We start from the raw sequence: 24,104 nt of genomic DNA, 5'->3' as shown, positions 1-24,104 counted from the left end.
AAGATAATCAACAAAAGCTAAATATCATATGCAAAAACAAGAAAGAAAAACAATGCAGACGAGCAATAAAATAGTTAATATGTAAAAACTATTTCTCAACTCCATTTTTTTCTTCTGTGAATGAAAGAAAAATAATCAAGATATTACAACAGCTAATGATGGCGATTCCCACAATAAATTTCTCATCTCCCTTTTAACAAACAAGGATCGTCTAATATACTGACTAGCTGCAACAGATGAGTTTGTTAATGCGCGTGTTAGTGTTTTGGAAACGTTAGATTTGAACCCATCTGAAATTCTATCACAGATCGGGCGATTTGGACCATCCATGGCGACAATTCGCAAAAAAATAAGCGCGAAAATTTTTCTTATAAGAAACTTATATTAAATATCAATTACTATAAAAAAATCGTTTTTAATACTAATTCAAGATATTTAAATCTCCTTGTAAACGATCAAAAATTCTTCGCACAAAAGAAATTGCGTAATTTAGAAACATCCCAAGGCCTGATCTTGATTAAAATTACACAATCAACGGAAGTTTAAATAAAAAGTGTTAAATCGAAAATTTTACAGTTTTCGCAAGAAGGGTGGTCAAGGATATACATGAATTTCTTTGTTTTATTTTTTCCTTTCTTCTTAACTGGGGTGATCTCAGTGGCTGTGGAATATCCAAAAAAAGATAATTTAAATAATAAATTATAGCTCTATTGACCTTTTTAAATTGCCAAATAGGGCGTACTATTGCAAATTTCTGCCAATGTGTGCCATAAAACAAAATGTTGGTCTGACTAGGGAAAAACAGCAGTCTGGTAAATATTCCAAGATGGTAAATTAGTTCAGAATTCAAAAATCCAGCTGAATAGCCTCCAAGTTCATAATTTATACTGCCACGCGGTGGTGCATTGATCCCAAAACGTACATATAGTTCACAAAAATGGAAGGATGCAGTTAAAAATGAAAGGATGCAGTTAAAAATGAAAGGATGCAGTTTCACACCGAATATTCAGTGACAACTCAGTTGATCTTGTTGTGGGAAGAAAGGTGTTGGAAACTTCAAAAAGAGCGTTTTTTGCCTAAAAACTCCGAGCTTCTGTGAGCACTTATTCAGATCAATACCAAGCGAAGATTAGGCTTTTCACTAATTTTCACTTAGAAAAATTTGTTTGCAACCCCTTACATCTATGGGCTGCCCATATCAACCGAATATTGGAAAAAAAATATCTAATGAGAGAAACTTCGTTTAAAAATTATTCGGGATGATACCTATTTTGTAGGTTTTATGTAGTATCAAACAGTTCGTGGTAACGAACTGTAGTAAGGAGCGACCCGGCTCAATAGTAAACGAAACTGTAAAAAACGGAATTTCGATACTAAAAGATATATCAAAAGAATCGGATTTTTATGCTGATTTTAAATATATAAGTTTCATCAAATTTAGTCTTTGTCATCAAAAGTTACGAGCCTGAGAAAATTTGCCTTATTTTGGAAAATAGGGGGTAACACCCCCTAAAAGTCATTAGATCTTAACGAAAATTACACCATCGCATTCAGCGTATCAGAGAACCCTATAGAAAAAATTCCAAGGTCCAATCTACAAAAATGTGGAATTTCGTATTTTTTGCCAGAAGACAAATCACGGGTGCGTGTTTATTTGTTTTTTTGTTTTTGTTTTTTTGTTTTTTTTTCCCAGGGGTCATCGTATCGACCAAGTGGTCCTAGAGTTTTGCAAGAGGGCTCATTCTAACGGAAATGAAAAGTTCTAGTGCCCTTTTTAAGTGACCAAAAAAATTGGAGGGCACCTAGGCCCCCTCCCACGCTCATTTTTTTCCCAAAGTCAACGGATCAAAATTTTGAGATAGCCATTTTGTTCCGCATAGTCGAAAACCATAATAACTATGTCTTTGGGGATGACTTACCCACCACAGTACCTGGGGGAGGGGCTGCAAGTTACAAACTTTGACCAATGTTTACATACAGTAATGGTTACTGGGAAGTGTACTGATGTTATCAAGGGGATTTTTTGGGTTTGGGTGTGGGGTTCAGGGGAGGGGGCTATATGGGAGGATCTTTCCTTGGAGGAGTATTTCATGGGGGAAGAGAAATTCAATGAAAAGGGCGCAGGACTTTCTAGCATTACTATAAAAAAAACAATGAAAATATAAACATGAAAAAGTTTTTTCAATTGAAAGTAAGGAGAAGCATCAAAACTTAAAACGAACAGAGATTATTACGCATATGAAGGGTTCTAAAAATGCTTTAGCATAAAGAGCGAGGTATTTAGGAGGAGATAAATACTTCGCTCTTTATGCTAAAAATTTTTTAAATAATTTCAACTATTTATTCTACGGCCTTTCTGATTCAGGGGTCATTCTTAAAGAATTGGGATAAAACGTAACGTAAGTTACGTAAGTTATGTACGTTTGTTACGTAAGTTAATTCTTAAGTTACGTTTTTTTTTACTAATAAAAACGTTCGTTAAAAATTAAAAGATCTAGTTGCCTTTTTGAGTAAACGAAAAATTGGGAGGCAACTAGACCTCCTTCCCCACCCCTTATTTCTCAAAATCGTCTGATCAAAACTAAGAGAAAGCCATTTAGCCAAAAAAAGAATTAATATGCAAATTTCATTTTAGTAATTTATGTACGGAGAGCCAAAATCAGACATGCATTAATTCAAAAACTTTCAGAAATTAAATAAAAAAAAACAAGTTTTTTTAAATGAAAGTAAGGAGCGACATTAAAACTTAAAACGAACAGAAATTACTCCGTATATGAAAGGGGCTTTTCCTCCTCGACACCCCACTCCTTGCGCTAAAGTTTGATTCTTTCTCGCAACTCTACTTTTTAAAACAATAAAAAACTTTAGCGCAAGGAGCGGGGTGTCGAGGAGGAAAAGCCCCTTTCATATACGGAGTAATTTCTGTTCGTTTTAAGTTTTAATGTCGCTCCTTACTTTCATTTAAAAAAACTTGTTTTTTTTTTATTTAATCAAAAGTTAATAGTAAAACAAGTCATATATATTTTGAAAGAACTTGAAACCTCACAAAATAGTAGGAGACCTAAATGAAAAGTATACCACTGGAAATCTTCATTGCAGAAAACCTTTCAGGGAAGATCATAGCAGCTCAGGGGCCATAAAATATTAGTATATGGCTTATTTGAATAAAAATCACAATATCTAGTGCCTGTTCTAGGTAAAAAAAAAAATAGATCACACCACAGCGAGGTGGAATTTTTGACCATTCAATGGCCCAAAACATTAGTTTGCCCGAAGAGGGCTAAAATACAGGAGAATGCAAATTCTAAGATTCCAGTCGCTTATTCATAGTCTGAAATCCTAGACCGCAAGATGTGAGCCCTCCATCCTCAAAAACAAGGAAAATCAGTTTTTATATGGTTAGCAGCGTATCTACTCTTTATTTTTCTGCATTTTTTCGCCAACGTTAGCGGGTTGCTGCAAGATTGTAAAAAGTTGCTACATGACATATTTGAAACCTACTGCTCATGTCTACGAGTTGGTATCAATTAGTCTTAATAACACCATCAAGAAGTGCCACAGGGCACCAAAAATGACACTTTTTTGGTGTTAATGCTGGATGAACAGGGTGGGAAGCATAACAAGGGTACCATTCTAACCTGCATCGTCAAAACCGTTGACTAGATGTTTAAAATTCGCCCCTCTCGTATTTTCCTCTCCTAACCCTCTTTGTGAATAAAGACAAAAAAAAATTATCTTTAAAAAAGAAACTGCCTAATGAAAAAAAAATCATGTATTTATTTTCATTTTCACAAAAATAGTTGGAAATGATTTCATTTTTTGTCTGCAATTTTTCAAAGATATCAGAGATTTAGACCCCTCAGACTCTTTACATCTATAGGTGAAACCAATCAAGCCGATTCTCATTATACAATCTTTAAGTTTAATAAAATGATGACGAATTTATATGTAGTTTTGGCAAATCTGCCATGGTCTCACAGGTTAGGGATCGAATTGATCCCAAGAAATTTCCTCCAATATCACTGAGGGCTACAAGGGCACGTAAGAGGAAAAACAGCACAGAATAGGGTCTTGTTCCCTAAAATCACTTTCAGCAGTTATAAGGGGTAACTGAGCGGTAAACGTCTGATCAAATGAGCTGCATCCCAAGTTTCTACGATTAACTCTTCCATACAAAAGAGTCGTCAAAAACAAACAAACAAAAAGCATCGCGTTTTATTGACTCAAAATTGTTCTGCCGACTGTCTGACTCGCCGACTGTTCTGCAACTGAGCTGTCAGAGCCCTTTAGTTCTGAGTTTTGTAGAGTATGAATGAACATTTGATTCAGTTGACAAAAAAGCCATAGAAATGAACCATATAGGGTCTTTCAGATAAGTACGGCGATTACTGCCAAACATGAAAATAATATTTCTGGAGCTAAGATAGTATGCGAGGTCAGATGGTTTATAGTATATAGATGGTTTATTCCCATCTATATACATTATTTTGAAAGACTAGTCCTAAAAACACAGCAAAAGCTATGGAAGAACATGCCATGGAATGTAAACTCTCAGAATTAGATATACAGAATGTTTGAGCGAAGTATTTAAAGATGTTAGCAAAATGGATGAATTTTTGGATATTTTGAGCAATAATAGTGGTACTTAAGTTTGTAAGTTATTATTAAGATGGCCACAAAATTACCAAGAAAATTAAATCGACTAGATAGCTGAACTTACCAAGGCAGCATTATTAGAAAGGGTGGTGAATATAGGGACGATGCAAAAAGACAAATAGTCACGACATAGATGTTGCAGTTGATAAAACTTGAAAAAAAAATGAAGAAATGTCTCCGAACCCAAATTAGGATACTAGAAACTCAAATAGTAGGCTCCACCAAAAACGTTGCTCGAACACACTATCTAGAACTATAAAGAATAGAAATTCACGATGTTTAGGTCAGGTTATGCGGATGATAAGTAGCCAAAAAAGCACTTTTTGGGAAATGGAATGGAAAGATGCCATAAGAATGGGAAGAGGGCTGGGAAACAGGAATGAGGCGAGAAGAGGCCATAAAAATGCCATACAGCAAGTAGGAACTCCGAGGAAGTAGGAAGTGAGACCGATTAAAGAGCGATAATCTGAACATCATGTGATGGAGAAGTGTGTGTAGCTATGTTGGCAAGCCTGGGGCTGCAATTAATAGTCAGCAGTAGTGGCAATAGTTGCATATCTCCAGTTCTGTTTAGACTAAAAAAAGAAATAAATGTTTTCATAATTGCGGCAAATTCATTCAACATTTAGCTTTAACACTGACCCTTAAAAAAAATTGTCCTAAGTATTGATTATATTCCATTTTCCTGACAAAGAGGAAAATCACGATTTTTTTCCCTTTTAAAGTGCTAATTATTTTTCCTTTCCTAGGAAATTGAAACTTTCAACGCCCAAGGTGTGCCTGGGAGGACATTATTATTCTCTACTAAGAACTCGACACAAATCGAAACGTAGCGAACTTCTTGGTGCAACACATAAATGCAACCTTACCTCCTCCCCATAAAATAATTTGTAAGAAAGTCTACCTTATCCGATACTTCGTACAGAGGAAAAAGTAAATATTAGGAAAGTAGTACAGGATAGCACAATAAAAGTTCCCTCGTTCATTAGCTTAGTGAATATTTCTTTTATGTCGCAGATTGTTTTAGATCTGCAGATCTTGGGCATTCAAAAGTAGATATTTAGTTTACAGATATAGAAGTAGACCTTTATTTTCACCCTTGGCCATTGTAACAGCTGTAATGGTCAGATTCAAACTCGAGACAGCAGTCAAATCAGTTTCCACTTCAATTTTCAGAATAAAACAATTACTTTTTCTGATTGTATTGCTGAGTACCTTTAATAAACATAAACGAAAAGAAAACCAGTCACACATCCGGAAATTATTCTTCAACCTACTTTTTTGATTACCTTGGTTAAAAAGAGGTAGAGTTTACATACCAGTATACATTTAATCTCCTTACAAGGCCACTTGGGAAATTATGAAGTGCAACGACGATAACTATTATCGTCAGAGAAACCTCTTGATAATGGCTCGACGCAAAAATCATAAGTAGCCCAAACAACTGAAAAGAGAAATCATAGTAACAGAAAAGAACAACAAAGTAATGAAGACTACGTTTCAACAGAGACGATTTTACAAACCGACTGCACTAATCTAAAGGAGACCCTACATGGTCAATCATTTGATCAAAAGCTTCCGTCAATCGATTGACTCAAGCATGACTGACCGTCAAGGAACCTGTTTGACGCTTGAGTCAACCGTTGACGTGATTGATAGAAAGTTAGAATGAATTAATCATTTTGATCAAAAGCAGTGTGTTATATTAGCTTTAAACAAGATTCAAGGGTTGATTAAAGACTAATTAAAACACACTTCTATCGATTGACAGAAACATTTGATCTAATGATTGACCGTCTATAGCCTCCTTAAGTACAATGAACGAGACAATATATATTAGAGGAGAACAAGCACACTAAAAATATTAGTTTTTTTTATTATTGTTTACTCTTAATGATTGAACAGCTTGTTTTGTCGCAATCTAATAGCACCTTTTGGGCTAAAGGCTTATTCTGATGAAGAGAATTTGCAGGCGGTAAATTTGGTTCGGACAAAGCAGCACAATGTGGAAAATAGTTTTCATTTTGCACCAGTTTTTTTTGTTTTGTTTTTTTAATTCGACAACTGTTATCGTAGATGCCATGATTAAAAGAATATCTGCCATCTTTCTCTTTCCTAAAATAGGCAGGGGGAATCTGGACATTAACATGCTCCAAATAGGAGATTAGCTCCAACTCCCCTGCCAAATTTGATTGATATTTGAAAACATGTTTTTGTGGATATCCTAATAGAAAAAAAAAAATTAGGCACCCCTGCTCTTTTTCATCTTTTCATTTCCGTGTTCATCTTTACTTTCCACCAAGGCATGCTAGACTACAAAAGCTGTTTTGGTAGTTGTCGTGATGACGTTAATTTTGGACCTTTCATTTCCTTGCCAAGGAAATCGGCACCGGTCCCTGAATATATAGATATCAAGGAAGCCTTCTATACAAGAATAGTTCTCAATTGGATAGTTCTCATGCTGTGGCATTCGGAGGGGGTGGGTTTATATTATATTTTTCTGTTATAATCGAATATTTTATATGATATAAATAAAGACGTACAAAAAAATTAGTTCCAACTGTATAGCTTTGTTCCCTTTTTTTCTTGTTTACAAACATATATTATCTCTTTAATAGTAAAAATTAAGTCTGGAACAGCATATTAAGACAACTAGACCTACGTTGCCTGGGCAACGTGAAGTGTTGCGGCAACCTTTATCCGGCTTCGCCGACTAAAGTGTTGCGAGAGCAACACTTCGGTTTTGTTTCTTCGCTATCGATCAGTAATAACATGATCAAAGGCTATTCCTCAGCGTTGAAAAAACAACGGCAAAACAGTATCGAAAGAAGGGACTAAATTGACTTTGCAGCCAGTTGAACTTTATCCTTTTAAATCGTAGACATCGTGACGGATCAAGACTTGGAACAATATCTTATATAATCTAGTTGGTATTATAAAGCTATCCACAACTTTTCAGGATCAAAATACCATAGATGACACTATTAATTATTACGAAACTGCCTCGTTGTTTTAAGTTACCGTTTGTACCCGCTGAGTAAATACTTAATTCTAGGTTACAGTGAGTATGGGCAGGCTACACCAACTATCAAAAGTTACAAACCCCTCTTCACCAAAGATGATTGTAGCCTAACAGACGATTATTACTTACAAGTCCCCTACATGTCTTACCACTGGAACCAACTCGGTCTTATCATCAAACACACTCGAAACAAAGAATAGGTACACCAAATAGCAAAATTTTCAAACCCCTCACTGCCGAAGATGATTATAAAGCTAAGAGCTGACCTTTCCTTACAAGTCCCCTACATGTCTCACATTTGGCATCGGCTTATTTTTGGTTTCAGTGTGTACCCTACTACTGAAGTTGTCAACCCCTTGAAAATTTCAAACTAGTATATCTCATGAAGGAATTTTTGTATCAAAAAATGAATGACATATACTTTGATCAGCTCATCAAGAGCTATCGATTGCCGTCAAAAAAAAAAAAATTCTATCTGTCTTAGTTCAAAAGTTGCCAACTTTCTAACGTCACCACTTAGAAAGGAGCAAAGGATAAGCACCAATTTCTTTAGCAATGACAGAACTTTTAAAGTTTAAGAGGTACATCTGATAGCATTTCTCTACCTCAATCCCAAATCCAAAAAACAAATGATAAACCCAGCGAAAATCACGGCAGCACTTTCGGACCCGTGGGAAATGCCGCTTTTTTGCTTCTGTAAATTTTTCTATTTATCACTCAAAGAAGATATACTGGCTGTGGGGCCGGGTAACTGCCACATATATTTAACACTTATAGATTTTAGTCCATCTTCAATTTGAAACTGGTGCCTGCCTGCTTGCCTGCTAGAACGGAGCTTTCCACTCGAAAGCAGAAACATGGTTTGATGAAACGAAAGCTTGGCTGCACAACTTCAGATACTCCTCTCTGACATAGGCTACATAACTCCATTTCACTTCGCATGCCATAGGCTCTGGCTCGTGGACAAGCAAAAACCATCCTTTTCGGCCCCAGGCAAGAGTTCTGCGGAGCTTTCTAAAATGTAATGCCATATTCATCAATACGGCCTTAGTTCCACACTTTCCGTGAAAACCGCACAGGTTAGACCCTTACCAGTTTCCAGGAATAAGCCGACATCGGCGGCATATGAAAAAAAAAAAAAAAAAAACCGGACAAAACCAAAGTGTTTCTCTCGCAACACAATTATTAGAATACTGGACATTGCCAGATTTATTTTTTTTTAGTTACTACTAGTCAAGTTATATCAATTATATCAACCAAAAATGATGGGGGTAACTGTAATACTGTTCAACTTGACCTCTTACAAATATGACGTCGACTGATGGCGCTAATGATTGTTGCAGAAATTTTGTTAGGGGAGAGACCAAAGAGTGGGGAAACTTCTGATTGGAAACTGGCGGTAATGCTGAAAAGAAAGATTGCCAACTCCATCTTGTGGTTCATCTTGTGCTCCATCTTGTTTCAGATGATAACTTATTCTAGATATCTTGATGACAACGCCTTATGGATCTTTCTCCTTTCTTTTCCCCGCACACATGGAATTGGGTATGGATCTCTAAAAGAAGTAATTAAAACACCCTGCTCCTACATCTCATTATGTTTGGTTGAGATCTAACAGTCTTTTCTGGTAGATTTTCTGATCCATGAGTAGACCAGATCAACTTTTACTGAGTTATTTCCCAAAAATTTAAATGAAATGTAGAATTTCGGTATCCGAATTTCGAATAGGTATTCCCATGTTCTACGCAATTTTGTCATTGAACAGGAAGACTACTTCCGGAGCTAGGATAATTTTGTTTTACTCCTTGTCTTTACTATTTAAAAGGCTATAAAAATACTTTTTTTAATTGAATACTAATTGAAATTTACAAATTTTGCAGATTTTTTCTTCTTGGCAAATTGATCTCTCTATCCAAACGTCTTGAATGCTTGTTTCAACACGATTGAAAAAGCAGTAGTGTTGCTCAGCAACATTATGACTGAGAGCTTTATGGTTTAGATGAGAATCTTCTCCATTATCCATAGTGTACCATTGATGTTATTTGCCCTGCTCCACATGTAACAAGAGATTCAAGGGAAAACAAACCAATACGCTGAAAAAAAGTTCGGATCATAAAAACTGTACCTTTGAAATGGGTCCAAAAGCCCACAGTTACTTGATAGAACTTATAATCCATCCAGGTAAAAGGGATTGTCCCCTTATTAAATAAAAATGAGTTTTTTTAATATATAGCGCAACATAAATCAATTTCTTAGATTGAGCGGATCTTTGAACCCCACTTTAGTCAAATTTGTCGAAAAAAAGAACTATTAATGGTCTGTATTCTTTGATTATTATAATGTCACACTGAAACTACAGAGACAGAAAATCGAAATGACAAGAACTGGGTTTCAAGACATTTCTCCACACTAGCCTGTCCACAAGTATTTTTTTTTTTTTACAAATATTTAAATTTTCATCTTTTAATAGATTCAGTATAAAAATAAAAAAAACTACTGTTGCAAGCTTTCATTTTCAGGAGTTTAAAATAAAAATACAAAAAGTCTTCACGTTGATTGGTCAAGCCTAAAAATTACGCTTTAAAGTTGAATATTGCTCACCTTACCAAATAAAAGGCGGGATATATTCTTCACGTTGTAGCTGTGCTATTTTTTTTTTTTCAGCAAGTGTAATTATAGGTTGACTCGGGTAAGAATCGTGCATTTACTAAATCCAAACTTTGGAGTATATTTTATTACATAATATTTTTGAAGAAATTAAAATCTTCTCTCTTGACAATACTAAAAATGTTCTAAAGAGAAAAGCACCTATATGGTTTACACAGTAGCGTCACAGTCTTTGTACAAAATTATTTAGTTTATTCGTTTCTTACTTTTTTTACTTTAAATAACAGTTCGAATAGAGATAAATTCTTCCATTAGATAGTGAAAAGAAAAACAATCAAAAATATACTGGATATTTCGATCGCGTGTACTGTGCTCGTCATCAGAAGAAACACCAAAATAAAACAATTAAGACGAATAATATATATACAAAATAATATAAGTACTTTTTTTTTATTGGTCGTACTTTTTTTAAGTGTAATACCAAAAGCAATTCTTCTTGACCTTCTAGGTTCCAGTTCGCTAGCTTTATCTGAACTAACAGGTGAGCAGAGGTCAAACACATTGGGAAAAATGAGCCTTATTTTATCTGACTTCATTAAATTATCGTAAATAGAATTCAAGCTAAATTCACCTCACGTTTATTACCTACGTTATTTTTTTTTTTTTTTTTTTTTTCAACAGAAAATCCACGTTGTTGAAACAGATTAGCATTAAGTACTTTTGTTCCATAACTGAATAACTTTGGAAGACAATAATTACTATTTATTACACATAACAAGCGGTGCTTATGTCTTATAGCTACCACACTCAAGAAGTGAAGTTAGGTTAATCCTAATAAAATATACCTAAATATGAAAAAAAAAATAATATTTTAGTAACAAAATTATGGAAACTATAACAAAGAATTATGAAAATCAGGCTGCCCATAACACATTATAATAAATAATAATTAAATGGTTTCTTACCTAATATAACCAAACCAAAATACCAACACTATATATAGAATATTTAATTAAAATATACCTACATTGTAGTTTATCTCTCTCATACTAAGCTGAACATCACCGACTATATACTGAAATACAGAAAAGAAACCGGTTCCACTCAGACCAAGAACTTCAGTGTGGTGGCTAAAAGACATAAGTACCTAGCGAGCAATTATTCCAAGAAATTTTTAACTAGTATAATTGTGAATACAAAAGAAATGAAAAGGTGTGAAAAGGCAATGTTACCTGCAAAGTCCATTGCAACACAGTTATTGACCTTTCATTCTGAGGAGGACCAATTCTGTAGCATACAAAGAAGCTAATAATAGAAGCAACGACAACGTAGATGAACAGATACTGGCTATACCTGAACGCAATTTCTCTAAAATTCGTCAAAATACTGTTAAGGAAGTATACAACAAGGGATAAACCGCCAAATAAAGTAAATGCTCCAATAAACCCGCCGGCTCTCTGAAAATAAAGAAATAAATAAATAAACTAGAATCGTCAATACACAAGCTGCAACAGGGAATAGAAAATACACTTTTTTATGTGGTATAATTCACAACAATGTGTTCAATTATTACGAACAAATACGCAAACATCTTGATAACTGAATGGAACTAGATATTAAGCTTGTGATTGGTTTAGTTCTTAACTGTTCTCTAGACTTTTCAAATTACATCGACTTCAAATTTAAGATGGTCATTATCAACTCTTAGCCTTTTCATATTTATCAACTCTTATCAACCTTTAACATATTTTCACTATTACTGTTCATATTTCATATCCCAAATCTCATTCTGAAAGCTAATAAACCCCCTATTCTTTAAAAAATTATCAGGCAGTCTTTGAGTTAGGGATCCTAACACCTTCCTACACCCGTCATGGCTAGTTAAAATGGAATAAACATGCCTATAAAAAAGTGAAGAGAGCGAGGTTTCACTGACTTTCAGAAACAAGTGCACCAGGTCACACAGGCCAAGCGTGACGAAAATGTACTAAGTTATGGGGAGGTACCAGTTGTGTTTGAGCTGTTTGATACACATGCCGCTCTTGGATGTACGCAAGGTGGCCGAAAGAGGGTGACCCCTCGGACGGAAGGATAAGGAACCCAAGCAAATTCTTAGATGTTCGACGACTCATTTTTGGAAAAAGTCTGAAACTCAAGCTTCGGTTTTTCGCAGGACAATATGAATGATAGCATTCATGCGTATGATATGAGCTGGGAAGATTATAAACTGACTTCTAACACTGATAAAAAAAAACACAACAGAATAATAAACCTACAAAAGGTTTATATCACTTTTCTGTCCGATTCACTTTTCAAATAGTTCTACAATATCTCTGCAACTTTACTTTCTTGATCTGTTTTTATCATTGAGATTATTGACAATTTTTATCTATTCCTAAACTCAGAATCCATCGTTAAAATAAATTTTCCATACATTTTCTTCTCATATTTCTTTATTAATTCATTGAACTGACAATACACAGGGAGGGGCGGAGGTTAGTAATATGGGCTGACAAAATGCTTTTTTTGAAAATATTAAGTAATAAATTTAGCAGAATAAACCAAAGATTTAGCAAAACAAATGAACAGACTAGCTAACACCATCAGGTTTTTCAGGAAACTATTATTAATTTTCAAAGATAAACAGTTGCCTATTTGTTCTTTGCAGGATACTGTCAAAAGCTAGGGGTCAGGAATCCCTAAGAATGAGAATATACTCCTCTTTCAAAAGTTTCAAAATTTCCTGAGATAATTAGGATGTAGTATGAGAAAGACAGAAGAAAGAGTTTATAATATATGTCACTCAATATAAAAGCGTCACGAACACGGTCAAAATTTTAGGCAGAGTAACATCATTTTCTTCTTTCTGGAGCAAGAAACGCAATACTGTCTAACAGTTTTAATTAACAATTTCTTCTTATATTCAGGCAGCAAAGTGAATAGTAGTTATGCCTATTAGAATTGCAAGAGATACAGCTACGGTTGTTTTCACAAGGAGAATCGCACGAGCTCATATGCCCGGCTGAGCACAGTGAGAAGAAATCATTGCGTTCTTACAGTCTTTGGCCAGGTGACCATCAGTTTTGTGACACCTGTAACATCTCCTGGGAAGGATAAGAAAAGGCTCAGCTCTGTGCACTTCGTATCCTATTTTGATGGGTTTGTGATTACATAATCTAAGTCCGCTTGATCATGGAATAATACCTTGAAAGTCTGTGAGTTGCCACATTTTTCTGCCTTCCTACACTTATGAATGAAAGAGCACAGATTATTCAGAAATTCAGGAGGGATCTGTTTGATATTTGCGAATACCTTAAATCAAATCTATTTCGTCTGACCTCGATTGTGTTCTTATCCTGAGTTGCACCACATGCAGAGTCAATATGTTTTATCTTGCTTCTACCGTTGATTTTGACCACATGCAGAGTCAATATGTTTTATCTTGCTTCTACCGTTGATTTTGACTTAATCAGATTTTTTCCACTATTGAGTAAAGAAGAGGAGACTAACCTCCAGGTTCTTTGCTAGACTCCTCATAAATGCCAAGTGCAGGCATTTGGTTCAACTTATATAGGGTCTTATCAACTTTCTTGCCCATTTCTTGAATTTCTTGATACTACATACACTCCAGTCAATTCTGAGGGAGCTGGAACCTCGTGAGGATGGTAAATCACAAACTTAGGCAAGATTTTCTGGTCCTTCGCAATTTTTGTCAACATTTTTCCTATGTTAATAATATTATCCTCCTCTTTTACATCGCTCATCATATCCGGATTCATGATACAGCACTTTTTTTGCTTCTAAAATCGCATCTTTTTCAAAGAACTGAAAGCACGATTTAATTAGTGAGTGAGATTTAACGCCAGTCTCCATCAAGCGACATAAATAGTTCAGCACTGCGTTATCCAATAATTTGAACTCCATCAAACAGCCGAGAGAATGTCCGCTTCCGGACCCAAGTCGACATCACAAGAACCAGGTACCAATAAGCAAAGGAAGCGCAGTTTCTTGCTACCTGATCCCCGCAGTTTAAGGAAGACACAACTCTCGGCAAATACGACAGTTCTTGGGATTAAAAAACTCCCTTCTTCTGCTCACTTATTGTTAAAATTGGCTAAAATGGTTCAACAGTCAAAGCCAAAGACTACGACTATCAAAGAATATGACTATGATAATACAACTACTACTAATAATAATAATTAACTGCAGCACCAAACCACCTGAGGCCAACACAGCTACGCACGCTCCTCCTCCAACCTAATCTATTCAAGGCCTCCCTCTTTACACCCTCCCAGGAAGTTCCCATTTCCTTTAAATCTTTACTTATGACATCCTCCCAACCCAGACAAGGACGACCTGCTTTCCGTGTAGCCCCAGACGGTTGGCCAAAAAGGACAATCTTCGGCAATCTGTCAACCTTCATCCGCAAAACGTGACCTAGCCATCTCAATCTTTCTTTCATTATAGCCCTAAAAAGCGGGATTGAACCACATTTTTCATACAACCTACTGTTTGAAATACGGTCAGTCAGCCGGGTACCAAGAACAATCCGTAGGCAATTTCTCTGGAAAACATCTAGTAACTTTTCGTCTGCTTTTCGGAGGGCCCATGCTTCAGAGCCATATTTGACCATTGTCATCACTGTAGCTTCCAATATTCTAATCTTGGTTTGCAGACTTATCTTTCTATTCTTCCAAACTTTTTTTAACTGCGAAAAAAAACCCAGAGCCTTAGCTATTCTACTTTTAACATCTTCACTGCTCCCACCGTCTTTACTAATAATACTACCAAAGTAAGTGAAGCTGCCAACCTGATCAATCTTTTCATTACCCAACGTCATCTTTTCATCTTCACTTATTCCTAGCCTTAGTGACTTAGTCTTCTTCACATTAATTTTCAAGCCTATTCTAGCACCCTGAACTCGCATAACCTCTAAAAACTCATTCATTTTGCTCAGGCTTTCATCTAATATGCTTAAATCATCATCATAATCTAATTCCTGGAGCGTTTTCCCTCCCCATTTGATTCCGTGGTCTCCGATTGCCTTCCCTGTGCTCCTTAAGACGAAGTCCATCAAAATGATCCATATAAAAGGGGATAGGACACAACCCTGCTTAACTCCTGATTTAATACAAAACCAGTTGCTAACTTCATTTCCTACCTTAACCGCAGCATTATTATTCTCGTACATAGCACAAGTCACTTTAATGTATTTTTCTGGTATATCATATAAGGATAAGACCTTTGCTAACGCTCTTCTATCAACAGAATCGAAAGCTTGCTCATAATCTATAAAACTGAGGACCAAAGGTGTTTGACAACGAAGGAACTTCTCAGTTATTAACCTAAGAGTGAAAACTGGGTCGACACATCCTCTACCTTTCCTAAAACCGCACTGTTCTTCCCTTAAAACTTTGTCTACAGCATCTCTCAGTCTAAAAAGTATCATATTACTAAGTAATTTGGTACCTACAGAGACCAGACTAATGCCTCGATAATTACAACGCTCACTCTTGTCACCTTCTTATACGGTGGTTTTATTGAGGTTTTCCTAAAATCATTAGGTACTTCCCCTTTTTCAAAAATCCTATTCATAATCTTCAGTAGCTTATTCCTAACCTCAGAGCCACCATATTTAAGAAACTCACTTATCACACTATCAGCACTTGGAACCTTATTATTTTTTAATCCCTTTAGTACTGTCACAAATTCTTCCTCACTAAACAAACCTTCCTTCACATCCAAGGTATCACAAACTTTTTCATTTCCATCTATATCTTTTCCTGCAACTGTATCTCGGTTTAGCACATTTTCAAAATGTTCCACCCATCTTTCTTTAACTTCTTCCTTATCACTAATTGTGGCCCCATTTCTATCTTTAACTGGGACTAGTCCGGATTGACTACCCCCTTTCAATTTATTAACATGCCAGTATAATATTTTACTATTATGCCGTCTAGATGCATCTTCCAGATCCTCAGCAATTTTATCCATTGCCCACCTATCGTCATAGTCAAAGACTATTGACATGCGGTATGATATTTGTTCCCAATCGTACATGTCGCCTACAAAACGAACCGTTACCATAACTCATTTGCCCAGTAAAGCTCAAAGCTTTAAAGTATTGCACAATTTCACATCCCTTATTATAATGGAAGTAAGAAGATTTCTTATGAAGGGTAGAGGACACACGAGGGCTCTAAAGTGATATAACTTAATATGGGACGAAGTCTATTTCAGCCATTGACAATTGCGTTGTCATACTTAAATATTTGACTAACTTGTTTATCCTTTTTAAGAGTTTTTCATAAGGCTATTTTGATATAATAAATGCGAATAATGTCGTGTTCAAACTATTTTATTTGATCTTTTTGTTTTAATGTTTGATTCAGCCGATAGAAGAGCTTCTGTGAAGGTTCTATCCTTGTATGATATACCTCACAAATGCATTAAATTGATTAGTGCTAATTACGATTTAGACTTTGAGATGCTGTAGCTAAACTTTTGAGAGAAGGACACCGTGGTTTTAGGAACGGTAGAGGATGTGTTGACCAGTTTTTTACTCTTAGATTGATAATTGAGAAATGCCCGAGTTATCAAACACCTTAAGTCTTTGGTTTTATAAATTATGAGCAAGCATTTGATTCAGCTGATAAAAGAGCTTTAGCGAAGATCTTACCCTTGAATGGTATACCAGACAAATACATCAAAGTGATTAATGTTATGTACAAGAATAACACTGCTGCGGCTAAGGTAGGAAAGTAGGTTAGTGCCTGGTTTCGTATTAAATCAGGAGTTAAGCAGGATTGCGTCCTATTCCCATTTATATGGATCATTTTAATAGACCTTGTCCTAAGGAACACGGCAAAGGCTAGGAGTGAGCGTGCAATCAAATAGGAAGATAAAACTCTCCTAGACTTAGATAATGATGATGATCTGAGCGTCCTATATAGAAATATTGGAAAAATAAATTACTCTTTGAGATTTCAAGAGTTTAGAATGCAAGAATAGGATTGAAGAATCCTATTAACCTTAAGAATTAATGTTAATAAGACTAAGTCAATTAGACTGTGAATAAGTAAAGGTGAAGATGTGAAGATTGGAAGAATAGGAAGATAAGTCTGTGAACCAAGAATATAATATTGGAAGCTACAGTGATGACAGTAGTTCTGAAACCTGAGTGGTTCCAGTATGGGTCTGAAACGTGGACGCTTCAAAAGAAAGAAGAGGAATTTTTAGATATTTCTAGAGGAAATGTCTATGGATTCTATTGGGTACCCGTCTTATTGATAGTATTTTGAACAGTAAACTGCACGAAAAATACGGCTCTATACCACTTTCTAGGGCTATAATCAGATAAAGGTTGAGATGGCTAGGACACGTTCTGCATATGAAGGATGACACATTGCCAAAGATAGTCCGTGAAAGGGGGTCACAATGAAAATCTCAAAGGAAATTGAGACATCTTGGGAGGGTGTAAAAAGGCGAGGTTTGAATAGGGACGGAGGAGGAGCGTTCACAGCCACGTTGGCCTCAGGCAGCTTTGTGCGGCAAGAAATTTTTAGCAGTAGAAATTTTTGTTTTAATACACGATTAAATTCTTATTAACTTACCTTGAGCGGAGTAAACTTGTATAAAAGGTAGAGCAACAACAAAATGGATGCAAATACACCGGTAAGAATTCCAGTTCCGTAAAAAAATCCTGCGTTTCCAGCTAGGAATGGCGCCCAAAAGAACAGCACAACTCCACAGACTAAAGCTGATAAACGGTAAACACTTATCCCTGTAAATAAAAGCAATGAGTTCGTATTATCAGGCTGTCCCGGAAAGCACAGTAAGAAAGAAACTAGCATCATTCCATATAATAAAAAAAATGATAAAATAATTTTTTTTATATAATTTTAAATTAGAATGATATAGATTTTAGAATAATAAAGAAGAAATTTGGGAACTATTCAGAGCCTGAATTTATCAAGGTAACAAACAAACACGCAAAAAGAGAGAAAACTTGAGAAAAATACATATTACTATTTTCATGTTAATATAGTAATCAAAAGTTTGGAAAAATATTCAAGATGTTTTGGGGTTTATGCACATGGGTTACGAAGATTGTGATTCAGCGCAATTTAGTAGAAACTTTCTAAAATTCCACATTTGATGGCTAAATTCATTTATTGGTTGTGATATTAACCGTTACTTAAGAATTAATCGTTTGAGTTTATCCAAACAATGCTTAATAATGGCAACTACACTTTGTGGACCAATCAGTTTTGTATATTCGAGATTCATTGCTTCTTTACTCAACCCTTCTTGTTCTTACCATATATCGGATACATATGTCCTTGACCTATATCGGATATATATGTCTTTAACCTATATCCTATATGTCCTTAACCTTCTTGTCAACTTTGTCAGAGAGGCTCCCATCTTCCCTGTTTCGTTTTATTTTTATTTATTTCCCTGACACTTGGACTATTGTTCCGCAATTAATTATGTGAGCACATGCTATGAAAAAGATGCTACGAGTAAAAATTTCAATAAAAAAAAAATACTGTTTTACAGTCTTGGAATTTTTCGTCAAGAATTTTATTACAAGAAATGCCATCTATTTCAATAATAAAGAAACTGCATATCATGCCCGACAAAATACTCTGATAAATTTAACGGAGACAGGCTCGTAAGATATATTTAAAAGATACTTTTGTTTGGAACTGGTCTATTCTTCAACCTCTGAAATGTTGATTCGTAGAAGTTTTCACGGTATTCATTTTTAAGCTACATTTTATAAAAAATGAACACTATAAATCAATGCAACTGTTTAACAGAAGGCAAAACGAGTCTTGTACCTAAAACTGTCTTTTTTTATTAACTGTAATACCATACCATTCAGATTTGATATGTTCTTTAAAGTTTGATATATATTACATATACGTACGGCCTCCATTTTTATATTTGTCAGTCTTAGAGCACTACGAGCTCAGAATATATATATATATATATATATATATATATATATATATATATATATATATATATATATATATATATATATATATATATTCTGAGCTCGTAGTGCTTTAAGACTGACAAATATAAAAACTGTAGTCTTTTTTTATTAACTACAATACAATACCATTCAGATTTGATATGTTCTTTAAAACTTAATATATATTACATGTATATATATATATATATATATATATATATATATATATATATATATATATATATATATATATATATATATATATATATATATATATATATATATCTATATATATAAAAATAAGTTGTCTGTCTGTGTGTCTGTCTGTGTGTCAGGTGACGTCATGTTTCTGTGTCGACTGACGTCATGTTTTCGACTGACGAAATTACGAAATTACATTGGGACACAAATGACGACCAGGACACCGACACATAGGGAATATAAATGACGACCGGGACACTCAAAGAGAAAGCGACCGGGACACAAGGAATGTTCAATTAGCAATCACCATCAACAAAACACCGTCAACAAACCATCACAAATGACGACCGGGACACAGGGAGTATAAATGACGACCAGGACATAAGTAAAAAAAAAACTAAAAAAAAGGTAAAAACTACAAAAAAACTAAAAAGAAAAAAACAAACTAAAAACTAATAAAAAAACTAAAAAAGCTAAAAAACTAAAAAATAAAAAAACTAAAAAAAGGAAACAAAAAGAAAAATAAAGGAGAAAAACAAAACTAAAAAAATAAAAATAAAAAAAAAACTAAAAAGAAAAAAGAAAAAAAACTAAAAAAATGTAAAAACCAAAAAAAAAACTAAAAAGAAAAAAGGGGGAAAAATACAAAAATTTATTTCATCATTTACCATTTCAAAAACGAATGTATATACAGACTGGGACACCGGAATACAAATGACGACCGGGACACAGGGAATATAAATGACGACCGGGACACAGGGACACAACTACAACGGGGACGCCGGGGGGCACAGGGGGATATATAAATGACGATGGGGACACAGAGAATGTTCGATTAGCAATCACCATCAACAAAGCTCAAGGGCAATCATTAGAATCATGAGGTATAACTAAAAAAAAACTAAAAAAAAGGCAGAAAACTAAAACCTAAAAAAAAGACCAATTCAAAAACGAATGTATATACAGACTGGGACACCGGGACACGAATGACGACCGGGACACCGGGACACAAGGAATATCAATGACGCCCGGGACCCTCAAAGAGAATTCACAGACTGGGACACCGGGACATAAATGACGACCGGAACACATGGAATATAAATGACGACCGGGACACCGGGGGGCACACGGGGATATATAAATGACGACGGCGACACAGGGAATCGTCGATTAGCAATCACCATCAACAAAACTCAAGGGCAATCATTAGAATCATGAGGTATAGATCTGAATACGGATTGTTTTCCCATGGACCATTATTATTGCATGTTCAAGAGTCGGTAAACCTGACAATCTATTTATATGCACAGACAATGGGACAGCAAAGAATGTTGTATATTTGCAAGTTTTACGTAGTTAAAAACATATATATATATATATAAATATATCTATCTATATTCACAGGTGGGACATAGGGACACAACTACAATGGCGCGTAACTAATATGGCGCGTAACGACTTACGCGCGCGGGGGGGCTGGGGGGGGGCGCGAAGCGCCCCCACCAACTAGGTGTTGGGGTGGCGCGAAGCGCCACCCCAACAGCTAGTGTATATATATATATATATATATATATATATATATATATATATATATATATATATATATATATATATATATATATATATATATATATATATATATATATATATATATATATATATATATATATATATATATATATATATATATATATATATATATATATATATATATATATATATATAATGTGTGTGTTACCATAGCTGTAAGACTTTTTCATTATGAGACATTTCACATAAGACATTCTTCATTATGGCTTTTTCAGGCAAAGTCGCCCGTGTTTTTTTTTTTTTTTTTCAGGCGACTTACGCGCGCGGGGGGGCTGGGGGGGAGGGGGGGGGAGGGGGGGGAGGGGGGCGCGAAGCGCCCCCACCAACTAGGTGTTGGGGTGGCGCGAAGCGCCACCCCAACAGCTAGTGTATATATATATATATATATATATATATATATATATATATATATATATATATATATATATATATATATATATATATATATATATACATATATATATATATATATATATATATATATATATATATATATATATATATATATATATATATATATATATATATATATATATATATAATGTGTGTGTTACCATAGCTGTAAGACTTTTTCATTATGAGACATTTCACATAAGACATTCTTCATTATGGCTTTTTCAGGCAAAGTCGCCCGTGTTTTTTTTTTTTTTTTTTTTTTTCAGGCAGCCCCAATCTCCACTGATACTTTTTAAGGCTAAAAAAAGCAAATGAAGCTCATTTGAAGTGGCCTTTTTCAGAAAAGTCAGTTTGTCAATGAAGAAAACTTGTATTTACTCTGCCGACTTCGTCTGAAAAAGCCACAATAAAAACAGGACTTAAGACTTTTCACACATAAGCATTTAGCGAAAAGTCAATCTAAAAAAAACTTTTTGTTAACTGATTGAAAACCAAAGAATGCAGATGCACATTCAATAAATTAGAAATAAGAAGATGAGGTCTTATTACTTTTAAGCACCAAATTCACTTTGTAATCTTCTGATTCCACTTCTATTCCAATGGCTGACTGATTAAAAGGATTTAATGAGACAGACATTCCTTTCTGCCATGGTAAAACAAGGCTTAACCAATTTGACTGCTGTTCAGTCCGTTGGACGACAACTTGTTCTTCAGAATACCCAGTGTAAATTATAGGGTCTGACGTTTTACTTTGTGTTTCAATTTGAACCTAAAAGTAAATAAAAAAGAAAACCCTTAATAGGTAACTATTACGAAAACTCGGCTGCAACCTAGTGAAGAATGTAACAGCAGTAATATGAAGCCCAAAGAAAGTAAAATCTAAAAATTAAGATTTAGGAAAATGTTTTTAGTAGGAAAATCTTGCATCAACACTGGGTTCCAGAATTTGAACCAATTCTACCGCAGTTGAGTTGTGACGAAAATCTTCCTTAAAAGGGAAGGCTGTATGATGAAACCAGTTAGTAGTAACAATTGCACAATTCCCTTATTTTGGTTAAAAGCAGGAATACGCTTCCGTAATCAAAGCAGGGGCCAAAACTAGTTGATGGTTTTAGGATGGGGGGAGTCGACTGACTGAGAATAAAAACTGGTCCTATTTCATGACCGATTAACAAATCTATCAACACGTGTCTCGTCTTCAGATTTTGTGCTTTGTCGGTGAAAAAGCATTTCCTTAAACGTCGAAACAAGACAAGTAGCCAGTCTTCAGTTACAAAGTACGTAAGTCGTCTTGAACAATTGCTGTTAAAAGTCAGCATAATGCGGCTTTATTATTGATTTGGAAATAAGTTGGAAAATGACGTAATCTTTAGGAATTTGATATTCAAAATGGTAATTCCTACGGATTTGCATTTCAGGAATTTGAAAAATCTGAACTGAAAAGGATGAACACATGTTCTTTTTATTGAATAAATAAGGAAATATCATGGGCAGTGCAATACCACTGTCAAACTGAAGTGCAGAGTGGGCACTATGTATCATTTATTTCCTCAGACTACTTCGTAAGAAAGTTCAGGGGGGGGGGCTCATTCGATTGCGAATTAAAATTCCAGTGCCTTTTTTCAGGGGGCAAGTGATTTGGGGAAATCCGAACCAAGTCCCACGGCCGTTTTAGCTACCCTCTCCCATAGGCATTTGATCATAATTTTGAGACAGTCATTTTGCTCAAAATAGTCGAAAGATCCAATATCTATGACTCCTGGACAAGATTACCCTCCACAGCCCTAGGGTAAGAACTGTAAATTTTGCAATTCATCCATCGTTTGCCCATAGTTTGATCAATCAATCAATCAATCAACCAATTTATTGATACTAAAAGAAAAAAACTATTACAAAGTCAAAAGACAAGTCAAAAGACACTGAAACAAGTCAAAGACAAAGTCTGAAACAAGTCAAAAGACACTATATCCATACAGATTGTCGAAAAGGCGGAGCTAAAAAATCTTAGGAACAGCTCAGTGCATTAAGATGAAACTTTCAGGGAATGTTGATGGGAGTGTCTAATTAAATCAAAAGACACTAAATGCATTTTGTCAGGAGGAGGTATCTTTCATATTTCAGGAATGGCTAAGAATATTAAGTTAAATATTTTAGGGAATGTTAAAGGGGGATTTTGAACTAAATCGAAAGATGCTATGAGGATCCACATGTCATATTCAAGGCAATATCTCAAGAATATCTATACGTGTTGATTTAGAAATTCGAGGCATGCTGAGGAGAATCTTATAGTCAACTAAAAAAATACAAGGACATACTGAGGGTGATATTGAACTAAACAGAAAAGGTTAGCATCCATCTTGTCAAAACAGCGTAGCTCCAATATTTCAGGAGTGGTTGAGGGTATTAAGTTGAAACTTTCAGGGCCTGTTGAACTACATCAAAGGACACTACTTCCATTCAGGCTGTCCAATAATGTATCTTCAGTATCTCAGAAAAGGGTAAGGGTATCAAGTAGAAGCTTTTAGGAAATTTTCAACTAAATCAAATGACACTCTTTGTATCCAAACTGTTAAAATAGCATATTTGCAATATTTCAGGCAAGGTTAAAGGGTATAAATTAAAGGTTTACAAGACAAGCTTAAACTT

General features: G+C 35.0%; 1 protein-coding gene across 3 annotated transcripts in view; it reads right to left on the bottom strand.

Moving 5' to 3' along the window:
* The window catches only part of LOC136041818 (nuclear envelope integral membrane protein-like), a 72,589-nt gene that overhangs the window by 36,083 nt on the left and 12,402 nt on the right, over window positions 1-24,104 (bottom strand). For all 3 annotated transcript variants that reach the window (XM_065726592.1, XM_065726591.1, XM_065726593.1), the window contains exons 3-6: window positions 22,008-22,227; window positions 17,899-18,068; window positions 11,518-11,742; window positions 5,976-6,100 (exon numbers count right to left, since the gene is read on the bottom strand). In XM_065726592.1, coding sequence (XP_065582664.1) covers window positions 5,976-6,100; window positions 11,518-11,742; window positions 17,899-18,068; window positions 22,008-22,227 — 740 coding nt within the window. The remainder of the gene's footprint in view (window positions 1-5,975; window positions 6,101-11,517; window positions 11,743-17,898; window positions 18,069-22,007; window positions 22,228-24,104) is intronic.

This window comes from Artemia franciscana, unplaced genomic scaffold, assembly GCF_032884065.1.
Source record: "Artemia franciscana unplaced genomic scaffold, ASM3288406v1 PGA_scaffold_38, whole genome shotgun sequence".
Taxonomy (NCBI): domain Eukaryota; kingdom Metazoa; phylum Arthropoda; class Branchiopoda; order Anostraca; family Artemiidae; genus Artemia; species Artemia franciscana.
Note: the sequence above shows the minus strand (reverse complement) of the source record. Positions and strands in the feature narration are given on the sequence as shown.